The 21768-nt window shown below is 57.3% G+C and overlaps 3 protein-coding genes across 9 annotated transcripts; 2 read left to right on the forward strand and 1 right to left on the reverse strand.

Annotated features, from left to right (window-relative positions):
• Positions 1–1542: 1542 nt before the first annotated feature.
• SAT2 (spermidine/spermine N1-acetyltransferase family member 2) lies at positions 1543–3289 on the reverse strand. Its single transcript, XM_043582980.1, is given in 7 exon segments — positions 1543–1945; positions 2082–2122; positions 2305–2381; positions 2383–2395; positions 2497–2580; positions 2701–2752; positions 3051–3289. Coding segments are annotated over 7 exon segments (507 nt in total). The 5' UTR covers positions 3123–3289; the 3' UTR covers positions 1543–1777.
• Positions 3290–3424: 135 nt separating this feature from the next.
• SHBG (sex hormone binding globulin) lies at positions 3425–8262 on the forward strand. Of its 4 annotated transcripts, none has more exons than XM_043582972.1 (9): positions 3425–3897; positions 4564–4679; positions 4881–4972; positions 5139–5328; positions 5622–5783; positions 6030–6192; positions 6326–6462; positions 7635–7842; positions 8095–8262. In XM_043582972.1, the coding sequence occupies exons 2-9, from the start codon at positions 4599–4601 to the stop codon at positions 8241–8243; spliced, it is 1182 nt and encodes a 393-aa protein (XP_043438907.1). In that variant the 5' UTR covers positions 3425–3897; positions 4564–4598; the 3' UTR covers positions 8244–8262. The 4 variants fall into 4 exon arrangements, with proteins under 4 accessions (XP_043438907.1, XP_043438906.1, XP_043438909.1 ...); XM_043582971.1 differs by lacking the exon at positions 3425–3897 and adding an exon at positions 4158–4315; XM_043582974.1 differs by lacking the exons at positions 3425–3897; positions 4564–4679 and having other exon boundaries at positions 4881–4979.
• A 5616-nt stretch (positions 8263–13878) lies between these two features.
• Positions 13879–20088, forward strand: ATP1B2 (ATPase Na+/K+ transporting subunit beta 2). Of its 4 annotated transcripts, none has more exons than XM_043582976.1 (9): positions 13879–14617; positions 16391–16519; positions 16766–16870; positions 16986–17191; positions 17413–17469; positions 17564–17590; positions 17965–17985; positions 18236–18334; positions 18447–20088. In XM_043582976.1, the coding sequence occupies exons 1-9, from the start codon at positions 14506–14508 to the stop codon at positions 18609–18611; spliced, it is 921 nt and encodes a 306-aa protein (XP_043438911.1). In that variant the 5' UTR covers positions 13879–14505; the 3' UTR covers positions 18612–20088. The 4 variants fall into 4 exon arrangements, with proteins under 4 accessions (XP_043438911.1, XP_043438912.1, XP_043438913.1 ...); XM_043582979.1 differs by lacking the exon at positions 13879–14617 and adding an exon at positions 15238–16041; XM_043582977.1 differs by lacking the exon at positions 17965–17985.
• Positions 20089–21768: the final 1680 nt, after the last annotated feature.

Below are 21768 nucleotides of genomic sequence, written 5' to 3' on the forward strand. Positions count from 1 at the left end.
TTGAACCCACAAACCACAAGATCATGACCTCTGACCTCTGACCACGAGCTGAAGAGGGACACTCAACCGACTGAGCCACCCAGACACCCAGATCTTCAATTCTTTACATTGCCGAAGAAGTCTAGAGATTGTGTTTCTTACAATTTATACGTTTATGTTACTTGCCTGCCCTCATTCAGTGTCTAAATTATGACCAATGGTTCATCAACAAAAAGAATAATATGCCCATCAGGGGGGCCTGGGTGGCTCAGTCAGTTAGGTGTCCAACTTCGGCTCGGGTCATGATCTCACGGTTCATAAGTTCGAGCCCCGCGTCGGCCTCTGTGCCGACAGCTCGGAGCCTGGAGCCTGCTTCGGAATCTGTGACTCCCTCTTTTTCTGCTCCTCCCCCACTCACACTCTGTCTCTCTCTCTCAAAAATAAATAAACATTAAAAAAAACTTAAAAAAAAAAGAATATGCCACCCACAAAAGTGACGACAGATGTACGTTTAATAGCACAGAGAGATGGGTCTGATATATTGTTGGAAAGTATACGATCCCACCTCTACTCACTTAACTACTCATGTGTACGTATGGACATTGAAAATTCTAAACCGTTGATACCAGAGGATCAATAACAGTTATAGAAGTAAGATTACAAATTCTGCTTTTTTTTTCTTTTTCAGTGAAGCCCAACATGGGGCTTGAACTCACGACCCTGAGATCAAGACCTGAGCTGAGACCAAGAGTCAGAGGCTCAACCGACTGGGCCACCCAGGCGCCCCTACGCATTCTATTTTTATTTCACGCGAACATTCCACATTTTCTACAACGAACCCTCATTATCTGTGTGATAAGATAGTACGAAGGTAGGACGTAAGCTCGTTTCCTTCCTTGTTTCCCGGGTCCTTTGGTTTTTGCTGAACTGAAAATAGGGACTTTGTGACTTCTGGGGGGAAAAAAAAAAGCACTAGCAGGCTGAGCAGACTTTTTTTTTTTTTAATTTTTTTTTCAACATTCTTTTTTTATTTATTTTTGGGACAGAGAGAGACAGAGCATGAGCGGGGGAGGGGCAGAGAGAGAGGGAGACACAGAATCGGAAGCAGGTTCCAGGCTCCGAGCCATCAGCCCAGAGCCCAACGCGAGGCTCGAACTCCCGGACCGCGAGATCGTGACCTGGCTGAAGTCGGACGCTTAACCGACTGTGCCACCCAGGCGCCCCATGAGCAGACTTTTTTTTTTTAAGTGGAGGCCAGTGGTCCTTCCCAGGGCCCCCGAAACACCACCAGCAGGTGGCATCCTGGTCCAAATGTTGAGCCAACGGGCCAGCCTCACTCCTGCATCCTGTAGCGTGCAGTTCAGACACTGGAGGCCTTTGTCTGAGTCCCAACTGTGACCAACAAGCCTGATGTGCCAAGCTGACACTTTGTTCTTCTTTTCTCCATGTTCCGCAGCCCGGAGCCAGGGCTCTGGCCCACGGAGGGTGAGCGAAAGTCACCTTGGGCCCACCTTTCCCCCCCGGGCAGCAGCCCCCACCGAGCAGGGCACTCGAGAAGGGTCCTGAAGTGGCCGGAGCTTTACTGCACCATCAACTCCTCCTCCACCAGCACCACATCGGGACTCAGCAATTCTCATCCTCAACAGGGAGACGGAAGGGCCTCGCCCTCAGTTCTGCTCTTTCTGTCCTTCCGGTTGAGCGGCTCCCAACCTCTCTTCCTTCCGGGAGGCCTCTGTCTGGAGTGCTTGAGCAGGTGGGGAGGGAGGAGGCCAAGGACAGAGATGCCCAAGGAGCGGCGTCACTTTCCTGCCAACTCCCTCATCGCCTCTTCTTCGAAGCGAAAGGAGTGCCAGCCCTCGGCTTCAGTCAGGTCTCGGGCACCCAGGGCCTTGTACAAGTCCATGGCCCCCTTGTTCCAGTCCAGGACTGCGAGGCGCAACTGGGAGCAGCCCCTTTCCAGGCCCACCTGTGGGAGAAGACGTCACTTAGCCTTTCTCTCAAAAGGAAGCTTTTCTCACCATTCAACCCGCCGGGGGCTGGGCTCCTCTCAATACATGCTTGCTTTTCCAGAACCCGGCTGGTGGCCCCATCCCTCTCCTCACCTCAGCCACCTTTTTGATTATTTTGGAACCGATCCCCTGACCTGTCGTGGGGGAAAAGAGACCAAGAAAACAAAACAAAACAAAACAGATTGTTTCAGTTGAAGGGGATCTGAAAAGGCCATAAGGCTGGGATTAGGAGGCAGGGGATGCTGGTGGGTCTGGGTTGATTTCCTACCACCCCAGCCTCAGCCTCAGCCTCTGCCCCCGCCCCCACTCCCCGTACCCCGGTATTCGGGCTTCACATAGATGTCTTCCAGATAAACACTGCGCCCCTTCCAAGTGCTATAGATGAAGTAGCACCACCACACCGGGCCCTGAGAAGGAGAGAAAAAAAAGGGCTCAGGCCTCTGGGCCCCTGAGGGAGACCTCTGAGAGGGACAGGCGACGGGAACCTCCCAGGTCCCAGGGTTCTTACCCTGTGGCTCCCCGGGGGCGGGAAGAAGTTCAGCCACCAAACAGCAATAGAAAGGATTCTCTCCGAAGCCGTCTGCTCTCAGGGCTGCGGAGATCCGAGTCGTGGGAAAGAGAGAAAAAGCCTGGGTGTGTGCCTGGCCTGGGAACCCATCCATCCCTTACCTCCTCCCCAGCCTCCATCAGGATGCCGGTGCTGGGCCCCCACCTTCCTCACTGATCTTCACCTGGTCGGAGAGTTTCTCGTACTCGGCTAGTTCCTAGGGTGTGGGGGACAGAGGCTGGGTCAGGGCAGAGGGTCCCGGCGTGGGGAGAGAGGCTGGGTCAGGGCAGGGGATCCCGGCGTGGGGACAGAAGCTGGATCAGGGCAGGGGGTCCCGGCGTGGGGACAGAGGCTGGATCAGGGCAGGGGGTCCCGGCGTGGGGACAGAGGCTGGATCAGGGCAGCACCCTCCCCAGGCGCGCCCCTCCCGCTGCAGCCTGGCCTCCCCTCCCCCACCCGCGGCCAGGCTGCCGGGGCCCCCTCCGGGCCCCCGGTTTCCGGCCCGCAGCCGTCACCCGAATCAGCTTCAGGATATTTCCACAGTCTCCCTCCTCGGCCTGTCGGATCCGCACGGAAGCCATCGCCATCCCCACCGTCTGGGACTGAAGTCCGGGACCCTCCCTTCCGTTCCGCAGACGCGGCTGAAAAGCAGGTAGCTCTCGGACGGGCCCGCACACCGGGCCCCGAAGAGCCGGGGGCGCCGCGGGCAGCGGCCGCTGGAGTGGTGGGCGCCCCCCTCCCCCCCGCCCCGCACCCTGCCCCGGGCGCGCCCCAGCCAGCCAATCAGCTGGCAGAGCAGGCTCGCCCCGCCCCCCAGCCCTGCCCCCCCCCTCCACTCCCGCCCCCCCCACTCCCGCCCCCCCCCCCCCCCCGCCACCGCCAGCCCCGTGACTGGGCCCCAGGGCAGGGGTCAAGGCTGGACTGCGGGCTCCCTCGCTGTGGTTGCCTGGGTGCTGGTCGTCCCGTGGTGCCGTTCAGCCTCTGTGGTTGAAACCGCATGGATCAAAAGTCACCTGCCAGCCGGCCCCGAGTCCCCCCCACCGCCACCACCCCTGCTCCAGCTGTGAGAGCTGTTTCCTAGGGGTCTTGAGTGGCTCCGAGTGGGCCTGCCCTCGGGAACAGTGGCATTGCAACACGGGTCAGGGAGGGGGTGATGAATTTCTATCGGTACGTGGTAAGATAATGAGGAGCGGCGGACGGGGCCTCTTCTTAGGAGCCACTAAATCACCCTCCGGGACGGTACCTCCCCGCTGAGGCGAGCCTCCGAGGCCTGGGAAGATAGTGAGGGAGGAGCTCAGAGCAGATACCAGGCCCTGTGCCTGCATGATCTCCATGAATCGTCATTCGCAGTCACCCCGTAAAGTAGGTATTATTTTTCACATTTTGTCAGCAAGAACACTACAGCACCGTGGTGGAGGGACTTGTGCAGAGGCACCCAGCTAGATGTTTGGTGTTCCACGTTTCAGCTGTAGTGCTTTCTTTCTTTCTTTCTTTCTTTTTTTAAAATTTATTTGTGATGTTTATTTATTTTTGAGGCGGGAGAGGAGCAGAGAGAGAGGGAGACAAAGGATCCCCAACAGCCCGTGGCTGACAGCAGAGAGCCCCAGGTGGGGCTGGAACTCACCAAAGGTGAGATCAGGACCTGAGCCGAAGTCGGAGGCTTAACCCACCGAACCACCCACCCAGGCGCCCCTCCGCTGTTGTTCTGATGGAGGATGCTGCTTGGGGTGCAGGGCAGGACTGCGTCTGGACCTCGGGCCTGGGGAGGCAGCCTCCTCAGGTGGGCAAAAGACTTCGGGGACCCAGGTCAGGCTCTAGAGGAGGAGAGGGGAAAATGGGGTATCTGTCCTGGCTCCTACACTTTCCCAGCAGGAAAAGTGGAGGAGCCCTGTCCCTCCCCCGATTTGTCCGCAGAGGGGGCGGAGGGTGAGTGCCCAGTCTCCTGCCCCCCTTCTTTCCACCCCGCCCCTGCCTGGGGACAACCTTTAACCCAACACCAACTGCCTGTCCCCAACACATTCTCCCCAGGGTGATCTGAGCCACAGAGAGGACCGCGGCCGATTATGGAGAGCAGAGGCCCACTGGCCGCATCGCCAGGGCTGCTGCTGCTGCTGCTGCTGCCGCTGCCACCTCACGGCCACCAGGTAAGGGCCCTGAGACAGTCTCTCTACCCAGGTGCAGGATTAGGACAAGGTGCTCAGCCCGTGTGTGCGTAGAAATGAGCCACCCTTCGGCTCTGCCCTCTTCCTTCCTCTCCTCTTCGTGCGGTAGCCTGTGTCTCTCCTGCCGTCGTCGCTGGGTCTCTGGCGTGTCTTCCTACCTTGTTTATTTTCTCTCTCTGATAGAGGATCCAGGACCCTCCTGCTGTGCACCTCAGCAGTGGCTCAGGACAAGAGCCTATCACCATCATGACCTTTGACTTCACCAAGATCAGGAAGTATGAGGTTGACATAGCCCCTTGACCTGGTCCCCTGACCCTACCTTCTAGGCCTCGGATCTTCTCTTTTCCCTGCTTCCCTCTCCGCCGCGTCACCATCCCTGACCCCGCTTTTGTCCCCACAGGCCCTGCCCCACGCACCATCTTTCCTTCTGTGTCCTTCCAGAACCTCTTCCTCCTTTGAGCTTCGAACCTGGGATCCAGAGGGAGTGATTTTTTATGGCGATACCAACCCCCAGAAGGACTGGTTTGTGCTGGGGCTTCGAGATGGCAGGCCCGAGATCCAAATGCACAACCACTTGGCCCAGCTTACGGTGGGCGCCGGGCCCCGGCTGGACGATGGGAAGTGGCACCAGGTGAGCCAGGTCCGGGCCTGCGCTGGCCTGCGGAAGGGGAACAGAACCGGGTCTCCGGGCAACCCCTTACCACCATCGTCTTTTTGGACCCGCAACAAAACCGCTATGGAGTTGCGATTCTTGTCTCCGTTTTTTCAGAGGGGAATTTGAGGCTCAGGTCCTGAGTGAGCCCAGGATGCTAGCTGCCTCCACAAGTCCGTGTTCTTTCTGCTGTACTTGGCTGCCTCTGCACAAGGCGGTGGAGGCAGGCCCCAGGGGCCTCTGATTCAGCTTCGCTTCGCCCCGTCCGGCAGGTGGAAGTGAAGGTCATCGGGGATTCGCTGCTGCTGAGTGTGGATGGGGAGGAGGTGCTGTGCCTGAGACAGGTCTCTGGGCCTCTGGCCGGCAAAGTCCAGCCTGTCGTGAGGATTGCACTGGGGGGACTGTTGTTCCCTGTCTCCAGTCTCCGTTTGCCGGTAACCGACAGCACAAGGGTGGGAACCCACCCCAGGTGGTAAAGTCTTGCTCCCCGGGGGACCGCGGGACCACGGGGGTCTAAGTCCACACTCTTAAAGGAGAGGGGACAGCATGATAGCTGCGTGGGAGAGGCCAAAGGCTTGTGTCTCAGAGGAGAATAAACTGAGCGTGGAGAGGCTGGGACAGGGGTTCACGCGTCTTGATTGCCACATCCCCACATCTTCCCTTCCCTGCACCGGCTCCAGCTCGTCCCCACCCTGGATGGCTGTCTGCGCCGGGAAAATTGGCTGGACCAACAGGCCCAGACCTCGGTGTCTGCCCTGACCCGCAGCCTCAGAAGCTGCGCTGCAGAGTCCCAGCCTGGCACATTCTTCCCTCCGGGTACCCGAGCAGAATTCAGTCTCCAAGGTAAAGGCGGTTTTTCCCTCCATGGCCGGCCCTGTGTCTGCCTTCCCCTGTCTCCTTCCACCACTAGTTTGCCTCCTTCCTTGAGTCCCCAGCCTTGAGTCCTCAGAAAGGGTCACCCATCCCCCCACCCCAGACATCCCCCAGCCTCATGCAGAGCCCTGGGCCTTCTCTCTGGACCTGGGACTCCAGCTGGCAGCAGGTTCTGGCCACCTCCTTGCCCTTGGGACCCCAGAAAACCCTCCTTGGCTCAGCCTCCAGCTCCAAGATCAAGTAAGAGGGGGTGTTGCCTGTATTCAGTGGAGCCTGGGAGTGGCAGGGGGAAAGGGGGACCCCAAACTCTCAATATTAGGAAAGCTTAAGGTGGACGGTAGGGACATATCTTGACACGGACCAGGGGCGCCTGGGTGGCTCTGGCGGTTGAGCGTCCGGCTTCAGCTCAGGTCATGATCTCACGGTCCATGAGTTCGAGCCCCGCGTCGGGCTCTGTGCTGACAGCTCGGAGCCCAGAGCCTGCTTCGGATTCTGGGTCTCCCTCTCTCTCTGCCTCTCCCCTGCTCATGCTCTGTCTCTGTCTTTCTCTGTCTCTCAAAAATAAATATTAAAAAAAAAAAAGAAAAAAAAAGAAAACTGCCCACAGCAAGCAAATGGCATTTATTTATTTATATTTGTTATTTATTTATTTATTTTTAAAGATTTATTATTTATTTTACTTTTTTTTTTTTTTCAACGTTTATTTATTTTTGGGACAGAGAGAAACAGAGCATGCACGGGGGAGGGGCAGAGAGAGAGGGAGACACAGAATCGGAAACAGGCTCCAGGCTCTGAGCCGTCAGCCCAGAGCCAGACGCGGGGCTCGAACTCACGGACCGCGAGATCGTGACCTGGCTGAGGTCGGACGCTTAACCAACTGCGCCACCCAGGCGCCCCAATTTATTATTTATTTTAGAAAGAGCATGTGCATGTGCTAGCAGGGGAGAGGAGCCAAGAGGGGGAGAGAGAGAATCCTGAGCAGGCTCCATGCTCAGTGAGGAACCCACCGCGGGGCTCGATCCCACGATCCTGGGATCGTGACCTGAGCCAAAATCAACAGTCGGATGCTCAATGGATTCAGCCCCAAGATTTTATTTTTAAGTAATCTCTACACCCAACGTGGGGCTTGAACTTATAACCCCAAGATCAAGAGTCACATGCTCTACCGAGTGAGCCAGCCAGGTGCCCCTACAAATGGCTTTTATCCGGATCGTATTTACTTGGGATCGGTGTGGTTTTATGGAACATCAAGCCAGGAAGATTGGGGCAGCACGTAGGGGGCGGAAATGTTTGGCAGACAGAAGGTACCGCTCAGAGGCCCGACTGAGGCAGCAAGGGGTGTGGGGCCACAGGGGTCCAGGCGGTTTGCTCTTTCCTCCCCCGGTCACGTCCCTGTCCCACACACTCCGCAGAAAGTGGTGCTGTCCTCTGTGTCGGGCCCACAGCTGGATCTGCCTCTGGTCTCGGGAACCCCTCTTCAGCTGAAGCTGGGCGAGTCTGGGGTAGTCTTGAGCCAGAGGCCTAAGAAGGAGATCCTTGCCCTGCCTCTCTTGGATCCTGCCTCCCTCCTCAACCTCTGGGTCCAGCCACAGGGGCGCCTCTTCCTGGGGGCTCTGCCAGGTAAGAGCGATGTTCACGCTCCTCAGCACGCCGTTGGAATCAGCTAGAGGGAGAGGAGGAGAAGACAGGCAAGGCCATGTTTTTAGGGAAAGGAAACTTCTGGGAGCCTAGAAGAAAAGGCCACAAGAAGAGAGGGGATAAAGGACCAGTGAGAGGAAGTGCTTTAGAAAATTTAGGTCAGAGAGCTGGGGTGGGGAGGAGCTTTGTGGGTCCAAGCTGCCCTCATGACCCCTCTGTGTCCCCTCCCTCTAGGAGAGGCTTCTTCGGCCTCCTTTTGCTTGGATGGCCTTTGGGCACAAGGCCAGAAGTTGGACATGGACCGGGCCCTGAGCAGAAGTCAGAACATCTGGACTCACAGCTGTCCCCAGAGCCTAGGCAATGACACGGACAGCACCCATTAAACCCCCACCTAAGAATCCCCTCGAATGTCACTCGTTCATTCACTCGATACATCTTTACGGGGTATCTGCAACGTACCAGGCGCTGCGCTGAGCGATGGGCTGTACTGATGAGTAACCTCTCCCCCCCCCCCCCCTTGGTTCCTGCCCTCTGGCTGCTCAAGGTCCCCCGGGGGAGGCAGACATCCATCAAAGACTGACAAATAAGTGGATAATCGGAAACTGATAAGCACCGTAGAGGGAATTGTAAAAGCTTGAAGACCAGGGGCCTTAACCTAGTCTGGGGGTCCAGGCAAGCTTCCCGAGGAGGAGGAAGCCGTGACTTCTCAGCCTGGGAGTTCAGCAGCACCGACAGGCAGATGTGCGCACCAGATACGGGGCACTTTCTGGGAGCCAGGAGCCCCCCTCCTTCCCCAGCATTTCCTGCCTGTGGGGCTTTAGCATTCCCCTCGCGGAGGCTGGTCCTGAGAGGCCTGGAAGGAAGGGAAGAAATGGAATCCTGCTGTTCCCTTAGCCGGGCCACTGCTGTGCAAAGAAGGAGCAGCAGGGGGCATGGGAGAGCCCTAGAGGGAGGGGGGCAGGGGTTCTGGGGACGGGGCGGAAGCAGCAGGGAGAAGGAAAAAGGGAGTGGGGCAGAGGGCGAAGCAGCCGGCATCTCTCCTAGTCTTGTCTCCGTCCCCTTGCTGCCTTCCCAGACGAACCCGTCTCTAGTCCATTCAAGGAGAGCTGGTTTATGCTGGTCCCAGCTGGGAAAAACAGACAGATTCAGGAATATCTCTGCCCTCAGAGAATGTGGTGACCCAGTCCTCCGCCCCTTCCCGTCACCTCGGCAGAATCTTGGTGTCCCAACCCCTACTTGGGGCACTCTCGGGAGCTCTGGCACCTGTTCTCCATCCTCTCCTTTCGAGGACTGTTAGCCCATCCCCCAACCCCCCAACCCATGGGGATCCCAGTGTCCCAGCCTCCTGGCTTCTTAAAATGATTTGCCTACCAGTCACCCTGTTGCCAGGGTGACTCACTCATTGGACCTGTCATCCCCTTCTGCAGGGATCAGCCAGGACCTAAGTGACCCCAGGGTAAGGAGGCTCCAGGACTGTGTCTGGGGTGGAAGACAGCCTAGGCTTCTCCTCGGACCCTCCCAGTCTCGAGTTTGCTGGTCTACAGCTGCTGCCACACAGGCAGAGTGCCTTTGGAGCGTCCTCAGCATGGCCAGGAAGTCCAGATTCAACTCTGGTCCCCTGGGCAATGTTTGGGGCCCACCTGGGCCATTGGGTATGTCCATTCGACCGATAGTCACTGAGGACCTACTGCGTATCAGGCATTGTTCTAGACGCTGAGGATGCCTGGATGAAAAAGACAGACACGGTGCCTGCTTTTGTGGAGCTCACACTGGCGGGGAGGCGAGGGTGGGGGGGGGTGCGCAGGGGGGAGGTGGGCAGGGGCAGACGGCCCATAAGAAAAATAAATAAGCAAGATCATTTCAGGTAGTGGTTAGTGCTATAAAGGGAATAATATCCTGTAACGTAATAGAGGGCGGTAGTCGACAGACAGCCTTAGCCGGTGGTCAGGGAAGGCCTCTCTAAGGCAGTGTTACTTGAGCAAAGACTTGAATAATGAAAAGAAACCAGTCCCGTGGGGGCCTCGGGTGTGAGCCAGGCGGGGGTGGGGAGGGAGAGTTAAAAGATCCAAACACACCTGGGTTCCCGTCAAGGGGTTGTTCTGAGCGGCAGCTTCGTGAATTTTTGTCCCTGACGATTCTTCCCCGGGGCTGGCTTTTCTCTCGTCCCTGCACCCCACCCCGTCCAGGACACCGTGCCCCCAACCTCTCTTTCTCCAGGCTGTCCTAGATTCCAGGATTCCTGATTACCATCCAGAGCTGTCTACACTCTTTCATTAAGACTGACTTTGCTCCGACACAGACCCTGCCAGGCCCCCACCAAGGGCACCTACGGCGTCTGCCCAGTGTCCCCTGCCTCTCCCCCACCCTTGCGGACCTTTCCGGAACTTGGCAGGATACCCCACAGCCTCCAGGCCTGGTCTACCCACTCACTCCATCTTCTGTGCTTCCCCTCTCTTCCCTCCCTCCTTCCCCTTCTTCTCTTTTTCCTTCTTCTGACGGAGTTTCTCCGTTCCGGGCAACCATCACCACTGGCCATCTCCGGATCTTTTCATCCTGAAACACCGAAGCTCTGTCCCCGTTAAATAATAACCCCCCACCCCCACGCACACACACACGCACCCACATCTGCGTGTTAGAGCCCGCTTCTTTCCTTGTTCTTGTCTCTGCTCAGGGCACGCAGACCTCATGACAGACTCTGGATCTGGGAGAGGGGCTGTGGGAGTTTTTCTTCCCTTCCCTTGTTTCTGGAGATGCCGGAGGCAGGACTGGGTTCCGGGAAGAGGTTGGTTCTTTGACCCCCATTCCTTCCTTCCTTCCTTAGCCAACTGCCCTGTGAACACCGATGCTGCAATGAATAGCAATGCTCCCTCCATCACACCCCTCCTCATGCTGACCCTCACAGGGGAAGATGTGCACGGAACAGCAGGTTCCACAGCCTTCCCCTGAAACGTACGGACGCGTTCATTCTTTTCCGAGGGTGTACAGGACAGAACTGAGCTAGCAGTCTGGAGGGCATCCCCAGGCCAGCGTCTGCCAGGCTGTGTGTGTTGAGGGTAGGGTCTAGGCCTCATCTCTCCAGATCGGACCTAGCTCATTTTGATTCTCCTTGTCTCATGGAGGAAAGGGCAAGTTGCTTCCGCGCAGTTTCTAGCAGAAGGAGGCATTCTATGTTTAAGTCCAATTCGGCAACCGGACACTGTTTTCCATAGCTCTGTGGAGTGCTCGGGTATAGAGGGTATATACGACAGGGTATATAAGACAGAGGCCTGTTCTCGAAATGCTTGCAACCTGGTTGAAGAGAGAAAACACCATAAGAGTCAGGGCGCCCGGGGGGCTCAGTGGGTTAAGCATCCAACTCTTGATGTCGGCTCGGATCACGATCTCACGGTTCGTGGGTTCCGGCCCCGCGTCGGGCTCTGTGCTGACAGCTCGGAGCCTGGAGCCTGACTCAGATTCTGTATCTCCCTCTCTCTCTGCCCCTCCCCTGCTCATGCTCTGTCTCTCTCTCTCCCTCTCAAGCATAAAGAAATGTTTAAAAAAAAAATCCAAACTATGCCCTTTGGCCTACAGGGACCTGTATGATGTGCCTACCTCTCGGATCTCTTGCTGCGTTAATCTTGCTTTCCCTCATTTGAGGCCCAGCTTTTGCACTTAGACTTTCCTCCTCCTGGAAGATTCTTCTTCTACAGTTCCCCGTGGTTCCTCGGGTTCCTTGGGTCTCACACTGAACGTTAGCTCTCCAGTAAGGCCCTCCCTGCCCGTGCAGGGGCTCTCTGTCACACCACCCTGTTTTATTTTTTCTGCGTAGTATTATACTACATTGTTTTAGTTGTCTGCTTGTTTTTTTTCGTTTATTGGAACGAGAGTCCCAGGAGCACAGGGACCAGAACAGTGCCTGGCTCTAAGTAAATGCTCATTAGATACGCATTGAATGAATGAATGGGAGTTGCGGCTGGACTCTGAAGGGTGGGCAGCCTTCCAGGACAAGGGAATGAAATGGACAAAGGTGTGAAGTCAGGAGTGAGCACAGCCTGTCCTAGGAGTGGCCGGGTCAGGCTCAGCTCCAGCAGAGGATCAGTTGGGTCCTAGTGGGAAAGGGGGCTGGGGACACAGGCTGGGGCTAGGCACTGGAATGCCCTGAGGCTTAGACAAAAGAATCAGGACTCCGTCCTGCACAGGGTGACAGGAAGCCAGTGAAGACCTTTGAGCTGAGGAGTGGCCTAATTAAAACTGTATCTGGAGAAAATTAATCCGGAGCCTGCAGAAGGGGCTAAGCAGAGCCCGCTGTATAATTTGCAGGACCCGGTCCAAAACGAGGATGTGGGATCCCTTGTGCAGAAGGCAGGAAAAAAGTGCCGCTCATGGTACCGAAAGAGAGCATGTTTTCATTTCTTCCGTGGTTCTTTTCTCAACTTCTCATGGTTGGTTTTTTTTTTGTTTGTTTTTTTGTTTTTTTGTTTTTTTGCTATTTAACGTTGTTTGAAATAAAGAAAAATTAACTTTTTCCTGCCCTCGGCTTACTAATGAGCCCGGAAGGACTAGAAGCCAAAGGAATTATGGGCAGCTCAGTTTTTCCCTTTCCTTCCCTGTCATCGTCGCCAGCAGAAGTGGTTGGCTGAATCAGGAAACAGCGGGACCCAGAAAGGGGAGGAGAAGAAGAAGATGCCTCAGTCACCTGTGTCTCCTAGAAGGCCATTGCCTTCTAGGGTTCAAGGTCATTCAGCTGGACGCGTAACCCGCTTGCTGTCGCACGCACGATGGGTCCACCGGAGTTCTACACCGGGCGGCCTCACGATGGCACGTTCCATACACCTCCTCGCTCACACGCGTCCTCCGTTGTCCGGTTGGACTTCACGCACAAATGAACAAGTTCAAAGATCAAATTATGAAGAGTTACGAGATGGTGAAAGCACCAAACCAGCCACATGGGCCATTCTGAGTGGGAGCTTTGGTTGAACAGACCCCCCCAAGTCCGTAAAGCTGGGCTGGAGGGAGAGAATTTGAGGAGGAGGGCGAGAGTCAGAACCTGGCAGTGGTGAGGACTAGAGCCAAGGAAATTGGGTGAGAGGCCGAAGGAGAAGAAACCCCTCTCCAAGGCAAAGCGACAAGATCCGAAGAGAGATGAAAAGAGAGAGATCATGATTCTTAACTCGGGGTCTTTAGAGGCTCCTGTACCCCTCCCCCGCTCCCCAACTAGACTGTGGGTCTCTGGAGCCCCGTGAGAACTGCGAGGTTGCCTCCCCAGGGCTAGAGTTGCACAAAGTCTCTAACAGGTGCTCAAATGGGCCATGTCTGTGGACCCCAGTGGGCAAATGGGGAGGGGGAGTTCACACCTGGGGGTTGGGGGGAGACGCAACACCTGAGGAGATCTGGATCCCGGCTGGGGTCTCCGGGCAATGCCAGGGGCTAGGGATGTGGTGACGGGGAGAGTTGGGTGGGGACATGGGGAAGCCCCTAGGCTTGGAGAGAACCAGGGGCTGTGGGATTGGAGAAGGAGGTGTTGGGGGGAGCTGGTAGCGGCTCCCCCAAAGGGAATTTCCGTCCTGTGGTGGCCTCTCTCCATCCTGTGTGGCCTGTTCTAGCTTCCATCCCGGCGGGTCTCGCGCCCTGGCTGGTGCCTTCTGTTTTTCTTGGTCTCTGGCTCTTTCTCTATCCCTCTCACATTTGGCCCTGCCTGTCTCCGGATCTTAGTCTCCAACGGCCGGCCTGGGGCCCCTTCGCCGCAAAGATCGGCTTCCCTCTCCAGCTCTGTCTCTCTCCGGGGTTCCCTTTCGCTCCACTCCGCCCGGACACGCCCTCCATCCCCTTCTTCCACCTGATCCAGTGTGGTACCTGGGCTGGGGGGAGGGGAGAGACCTCCGGGTCTTAAAGAGGCGGCAGGGGGGCGGACCCAATCCCTCTCTCCATATTTGCATATGCATGAGGTCGCCCGGGCCAGCGGCGAGGAGGCGGGGCCTCTGGGGGTGGGAAGGGGGCGGGCCCCCCCACCGCCGCCGAGTATAAAGACTGCGCGCCGAGCCCGCCGGCCCCGCACTGCTGAGGAGCGGAGCCTCCGCCCGGGGGACCCCCATCCCTGGCTGTCCCCCAATTGCGCGTCCCTGCCCCACCCCCGCGGCCGAGCCACCACTGGTGTGGCGGTCTCCGCTTGGCGGAAGAGCCTTGAGCGGCCACCCGGTCCCTCCCCACGGCCTCTTTGCATCTTGGATTTCGGGGCAGCCCCCTCCCCCACCCCTCCCTTGCCTCCTTGCACCCCTATTTTTTCTGCGCCTCGCTCGGGTTTTGCAGCCGTCTGTTTTTGCATCCCTTTTCATTTTGTTTCTAGAAGGTTTGGGGGGGTGAGGCTGCGTCGCACCCCTTCCTCTTTCTAACCTCCCCTGCTCTGACAGCCCCCCTTTCATCGGAGCCCGGGGGCGGGGTGGGGGGGCGCTCGGATCGGTGCATCCCACGCCGCGCTGCCAGCACCCCGCAGCGCGTGGCCGTGCACCCCGGAATTTGCAGCGGCTGCCCATCTGGGGAGGGTCTCCCTCGCCCCCGCTGCCTTCGCTCCCCGCGCGTTCCGGAGCGTGGCGGGGGGGCTTCTGCGCGCCGCACCCCAGCTTCTCCGCAGCCCCCCGCCCGGCGCGGGACTCGCCCCCCGCCGCCGAGATGGTCATCCAGAAGGAGACGAAGAGCTGCGGGCAGGTGGTTGAGGAGTGGAAGGAGTTCGTGTGGAACCCGAGGACGCACCAGTTCATGGGCCGCACCGGGACCAGCTGGGGTACGCAGGGCGGGCCGCGCGCGGGGCGGGGCGGGGGTCCTCCGGGCGACGCCCCGGGGGGGCACCAGGTCCCGCGGGCTCGGCCCCGGTTCCCTTCCCGGGTCCCCGGCGTCCTGCCCTCCCCCCCCACCCCCCCCCCCCGCCCTGCCTGGCTCCGGCCTGGGAGGGGGCCGAATCGCCGGTCTAATCTCCCCGGCCGGCCGCTGCGGAGGCGGAGAAAGTAGGTCACTGCCGCCTTCCCGCCCCCCGCGGAGCCCCCTCGCGCGGGGGGTCGCGGGCTCTGCGCGCGTGTCCGCGCCGCGGCGCTGGCGCTCCCTCTCCGGGCAGGTCCGCTGCACACGGCCGCCCCCCCCTTCCCCAGAAGAGCGCCCCTTCCCTCCCTCTGGCTCTCACTAGCTCGCCAAGCCCGTCTATTTTTAGCTCGTGCCCATCCCCTGGACCCTGGGAACATTCATGAGGGGGCGGGTCTTGGAGAGGTGGGGGGGACCGCGGGGGGGGTGCTCTTCACAGCGGAAGTTGTCAGTATCCCGCTGCTGTTTGGAGCTTTCTCTGTGGCTGCTTTGTGGGTGGGGGGCTGTTGGAGAGGGGTGGCCCTGGGAGGTTTTGGAGGTTGGATGTTCGGCTCCGATGTCGCAGGCGGAGGGAGGAGTGGTCACCAGTGGTGAGACGTGCGCATACATCATCCGGCAGAGTGTCCAGACCTTCCCAACCCACAGCGGGCCTGCGAGACTCGGGTGTAGAGGGAGTTGTCCCCAGGCGAGGGTCTGGTGCTGGGCTTGAGTGCAGGTGAAGGGTGGCATTCTTCCAAAAGGGATTGTTAAGCTTGGGAGGTCAAGCATAGGGGAGCCTGTTGTGACACAACCTACAATTCCTCCACACCGGTTGAACACTGTTCCCATCAGCCCACCCACCAGGGCAGTCCTCGCCTTCAGGAAACTGGGGAGTCCAGTCCCTGGGGTGGAAGGGATCCGTGATGGCTCGGGGAAACCTGGAGAAGCTTCATGGGGACAGTGTCGTCTGAGATAGGACAGGGGTTCCTGGGTGGTGGCAACAACAGACACTTAGGCTGAGGAGTGACGGAGTTACGTGTCACATGCAGCAAGGACCTGCTCCCCGCCCGGAAGCCTCCGGGACATTCTGCCTTTGCTCAACCGCCTCCCCCCGGGTGCTGTGCGTGAACTGGGGGGTGGGGTGACCGCTGAAGGTTCGGGGCGGCTCTGAGAGATTTCGTAGCTAGACGGCAGCTGCGTCCAAGGTGCCCCTTCTGTGGGGCGCCAGGAGAGAGAAGAGTTTGCTGTCTGAACGTGAGGGTCCGCGCTCTGAGGGGCGGGGTGAGAGTTTGGTTGCGAATGGTGGCCAGGGCCAGCTTGGAAACTCATCGCGCCGGACAGCTTTAAGCACGAGGACCCGTGAGGCAGTAACAGGTGCTGTGCCTTTGTAGGGCCGCGAATGGTTGACAAGTTGGGAACGGAATCTGATGCCAAATGACCGCGGCCTGTACTTGGGGTTGGCCCAGCAACGAGAAGTTAGGTCTCTTGCGGCCTCCATGAGGCTGGGCTTCACTATGGGACCGGAGGGGGCAGGGGGTCATGGCTGGACGCCAGACACCAGGGCCTGCTTCCAGCTCGTCTCATTTTGCTCCCAGGGGCAGGCTCTCAGATGTCCCCGAGACTCTGTGACCCGTCCGGGTGCAGAACGTCTGAGTGGGAGAGGGGTCTGCGGGGATAGGTGAGGTCATCTTGGAACCCGCTGACCCTGTTTCCTCCTCCCCAGCCTTTATTCTCCTCTTCTACCTCGTCTTCTATGGCTTCCTCACGGCCATGTTCACCCTCACCATGTGGGTCATGCTGCAGACGGTCTCTGACCATACCCCCAAGTACCAGGACCGACTGACCACACCGGGTGAGTGATGCGGCTTCTGATGACCCGGTTACCACGTGCGGGGAAGTCCTTGAAGTCTGCCTCCTTCCCGTTTCCCGCAGCTGAGAGCTTTGTGATCTGGGAAGGTGCTGTGGGGTCACAGGAGATCTCCCCCTGTCCCCACCCCGTCCATCACCCTGCTGCTCCCTGTGTCCGGCTTCCTCCCTCCGGTGTGTGGTCCCTCGTCGGATATGCATACGTATACGTATATCCACTTGTCTGGCACAGGCTTGATGATTCGCCCCAAGACTGAGAATCTTGATGTCATTGTCAACGTCAGTGACACTGAAAGCTGGGACCAACATGTTCAGAAGCTCAACAAGTTTTTGGAGCGTGAGTGAGGGGCCGCTGATGTGGCCGTGCAGGGGCTTGGGCAGGCGATCGGGGCACCCTGGAAGCAGAACACTGGCCCCGTGACTCTCTCTGTCACTCTCCCCCGCCTCCTTAGCTTACAACGATTCCATCCAAGCCCAGAAGAATGACGTCTGCCGCCCTGGGCGCTATTACGAACAGCCAGACAACGGAGTCCTCAACTACCCGAAGCGTGCCTGCCAGTTCAACCGGACCCAGCTGGGCGACTGCTCTGGCATCGGGGACCCGACCCACTATGGTTACAGCACCGGGCAGCCCTGTGTCTTCATCAAGATGAACCGGGTACGTGCGACCTTGGTCACCAGGGAGAATGAAGGAGGGGGCTGGGGTCATCATCTGCGGGCAGTTGCTTTTCACTGGGGCGATCTGGGGAGGTTTGAGCGGCTTCGAGAACCAGAGGCGCGGGGCCGTGGGAGGCCAGGTTCTGTGGAGGGGGGGAGGCTGGACACGTGTGTCTTCGCCACCTTGTTTCTCTAACTCCTTGTTCTCTCTCTTCATTCCAGGTCATCAACTTCTACGCGGGAGCGAATCAGAGCATGAATGTTACCTGTGTGGGGAAGGTGAGTTTGTGGGGCCCTGTCCACCTGCCCGTCTGTTCGCCCTTCTTGGCCTGCACGTAATTCACTCGTGTCTTTCTGTCTCCCTTGCTGTCAGAGGCCCCGTCACTCTAGGGACAAGGGGGTAAGAGGGCGTGCCAGCGTGGCTCCAACTCCCAGGGGCTCCCACCACTCTTGCTTCTCTCTAGATGCTCTCGCGTGGATAGACACCCACCTGTCTGAGCCCACCCAAGCCTCGGCCTCTGCTTCTGTGCCTGACCCCTTCCACCTTCTCCAGTCACCGTGTCTTCCGCTCCCCCTCCCGTGTCTCACCTTGCTCTTCAGTTCTTTTTAGGTTTCTGGTAGTTAGGGCCACTCAGTTGTCCTGGGAACCCTGCGGCCCCCTCCTCTGTCCTCTCTAGAAACTTCCCGTCCCCCTTTACACACGCGCACACACACACCCTCCCCTTCCTTCCGAGCCCTTACTCACTTATCTGTTCTCTCTTGGCTCTGCTCCAGAAACCGATTGCTGAGACCGGGGTAAGAAGGTGGTGTGGGAGGATAAGTGGGCGGCTCCAGGGTCATTAACACCCTTCAGGACTTCCCAGTCTGACGGAGAGACGGGACAGCCCCTCCTGCACACATGCACACACAGACTCACAGCCCAAGGGAAGCAGATTGGAGCCAGAAGTCACTTGGGGGCGAAGAAAGAGTAGAGGGCAGTCTGGAGAGCTTCTGGGTTCCTGCCGCCCCTAACCCGCTCTCCCCCTACCCTCCTGCTCCCCCACAGCGGGACGAAGATGCTGAGAACCTCGGCCACTTTGTCATGTTCCCTGCCAACGGCAGCATCGACCTCATGTACTTCCCTTACTATGGCAAAAAGTTCCACGTAAGTTTCGTGGGAGGCCCGGCCCCGTGGCTCCCCCCCGGGGAGCGGGGTCCTTGGGGAGGAGGCCGGAGTTGCCAAGGGCCTGGACCTGTGCTCTCCTCCTCTGGCCCAGGTGAACTACACGCAGCCCCTGGTGGCCGTGAAGTTCCTGAACGTGACCCCCAACGTGGAGGTGAACGTAGAATGCCGGATCAATGCCGCCAACATCGCCACAGACGATGAGCGGGACAAGTTCGCGGGCCGCGTGGCCTTCAAGCTCCGCATCAACAAAACCTGAGGCCCCTTCCTCCTGCCCCCACCTCTTTCCTATGGATGCCTCTGGAATGTCCCTGACCCTGCCTGATCCCTCCCTCACCCGCCCCAAAGGTATTTTTTATAACAGAGCTATGACTTGTTTGAGCCTCACGCCCCTTTTCTTTACTTGTGAACCCAGCCTGATGGCCATTGTGGTCCCCTGACTTCCCTCCCGTCTCCACCCTCCCCTCCGGATTCCAGCTCCGTCAGAGGCAGGGAGGCAGGATCCCAGGAAGGCCGGCCCGAGGAGTTGGGGGCCGTTCTGGTTCTGGTTTAGCTGTGAGTGGGGTGTCTCCACCCCTGCTGTCCCCAGAGAGCAATAGAAAATGCCTGCCTGCCCGCCCACCTGCCCACCTTCGCACCTGCCTTCACCCTCGTCCACCTCCCCCCCGTCCCCCCCACATCTCCTTCCATCCCTGGTTTGCAGACACGAACGTGGCCCTCCATTCACCTTCCTCTGTCTCTCCCACGCTTTCTGCCTCATCGACACCGTCACCGTCTCGGTGGCTTCTGAATTCATCCGGCTCCTCCGGCATCGGCAGGGGTGTCCCCACGTCCTCTCCATCCCCGTTCCCTCCTCTGAACTGTCTGTAACTGAGGACGAGGTGGCTCGGTGGCCTTTTCCCTGCCTTCTGGCACATTTTTCTCCTCACCCTGCCGTGACTGGCGCGAGCTGGGGACGAGGGTCTGGAAGAGGAGTCCCTGTTGGTTCTTCTTGAAAGTTCTCTTCCTGTCACCCAAACAGGCACTCCTCGGAGGGATGGGGTTGACCTAGGCTGAACATCCACTTTGTTTTTTTGCCGCCGACGGCTCACTGTCTCCCTGTTTGTTTTCCCAGAATATCCTTCAAGTTCCCTTTCCCCAGAGCGCTGGGGGAGGGCAGCCATTTTGGCTGGGTCCCCAGTGGCCACCTTGGAAACGTCAGCTGGCTATGGGACTGTTTCACCTCCTTCCCCTGGGCCCGGAGCCACCCCCCCTCCTCCCTCTGGCTTCTCTTAGCACGTTATCAACTAATCACTAGCTCCTCCCCTCTCCTCTGCCCCTCGGCCTAAACGCTGCCCATAGCCCCCCAGTCTAGGCTCTGAACTTCTCGGCCCACCTCCTTCGGGACCCCTTGGCGTTTTTGAACGACCCCGTAGTGCCCATAGAATGTCACGTGAGGGGCCTCTGGTGTTCTTGAGTGATCGTGCCCTTCATTTCTGCCCTCTCTAACTCCCCATTTCTTTTCTGACCCTGCAGCCTCCACACCGCCCCCCCCCTTCAGATGGACCCTTCCCTCCTCCCCTCTCACTGGATCTGAGTCTCTTCCCTTGGGGTCCCCCATGTTTTCCTGCATTCCCCTCGCCCCAGTGGTCTCTCTCTGCAGTTATTTAATGCCTGTGTCAGATCTACTGTAAAAAGAAGATAAAGTACAATAGAATGAGAGCAATTATATATATAAATATATATCACACACGGAACCCTGCGTGTGGGTTGTTCCTTTCTGAGCATTCGGAAGAGCTCTGGGAAGGGGAGGGAGGCGATCTGGGTGATTTGGGGGTCGCCTGGGCCTCGGGGGTCCTGCTTCCCAGCTTTGACTTCATCCAGTGTCCAAACGTCTACCTTCCAGATCGCTCCTTCTTTCATACTGTCTTTGAGACGGCTCAGAGCAAGAGAGGCAGGAAGCCTACATCCCTTTGTCGGGCGATACTTACGAAGTGCCTACTGTGTGCATTCTAGGCGCCGTGAAGATACACTTATGAAAGAGACAGACTTCCTGCTCCCAAGGAGCTCCCCAGTTTAACGGGAGAGGTGAGGAACACACGAGAAACTCTCCTGCCAGGTAGACCTAAACGTGCCTCCAGGGAGGGGAGAAAGCCAGTGAGGAGAATATTCAGAGCGGTCAACGGGCTTTCTTTCTACTCCGGGGCTTCCAGTGGCAGGTTTCTTAGAGCCTTAAAGGGTGGGGTGGTTGGGGAGAGAGAACAGCCTCAGCAAATGCCCTGGGACATGGGGAAAGTGGACCGGAAGAAACAGATCTCAAAAAACAATGTGAACCGTTAGGACCCTGATTGGGGGTGAAAGTATACACGCAAGCATAGGAAAAAAAAAAACAAAAACAAAGGGACAGACAGGTGCACGGAACGGTGTTTACTGTGACATACGTGGATGGGTTTAGAGCTACTTTTTATTTTCTTGGGCTTTATTTTTGTTGGTTTGCTTGCAACGAGTTAGGATTTGCCTTGCAAGAGAGCTTTATTGCACAAGCATCCGTATACACGATTTCATCACGAATGAGTTGTATACGCACACGCGAATGCACGCGCACAACCTGCTGGGGTTTGCTCGTTATCATGCCGGAACTGGATCCTATCAGACCCACTTTTGTGCATTTCACTGTTTTTCACTCAATAAATTTTCTTGTGCCGTTATGTCACCTGGTAGAGCTCGAATGCATATGTTTATTTATTTATTTATTTATTTAATTAAAAATTCTTTTCAATGTTTATTTATTTTTGAGAGAGACAGAGACAGAACGCGAGTGGGTGAGGGGCGGAGAGAGAGGGAGACACAGAATCCGAAGCAGGCTCCAGGCTCTGAGCTGTCAGCACAGAGCCCGACGTGGGGCTCGAACTCACAGACTGTGAGATCATGACCTGAGCCGAAGTCGGACACTCAACCGGCTGAGCCCCCCCGGGCGCCCCTGCGTATATATTTTTTAGATGGCTGCATGGTATTTTTTTCCCGTTGGGTCATTCTTCCCTGAATCTGTTCAAGCTCCTTGACAGCTACAGATAGAAACTGTTTTCTGCAATGCAAAATTCTGCCCTGCCCCCCTGCCCTAAGCAATGCTTGCCTCTTTGTTAAAAAGTGTTAGGTCTTCCTTCACATGTCTAGTTTTTTTTTTTTTGTAGTTTCTGGGCATCCAGTCACTAGAGCTATTCCTATTATCTAGATTTTTGTGGGTGTTGGCGGGGGGCAGGGGGAGACTGGATTTTAATTTCATTAAAATTTTTATTTTCCCTTCAATTCCCCTGATCTTTATTTCTTTTTATGTGCGGTGTAATTCAGAGTCCAGTTTTACTTTTTTAGTTTTGTCAACCTCACTTTACTTTTTTTTTTAAAAAATTTTTTTTTTCAACATTTTTATTTATTTTTGG

The sequence above is a fragment of the Prionailurus bengalensis genome, chromosome E1 (assembly GCF_016509475.1).
Source record: "Prionailurus bengalensis isolate Pbe53 chromosome E1, Fcat_Pben_1.1_paternal_pri, whole genome shotgun sequence".
Taxonomy (NCBI): Eukaryota; Metazoa; Chordata; class Mammalia; order Carnivora; family Felidae; genus Prionailurus; species Prionailurus bengalensis.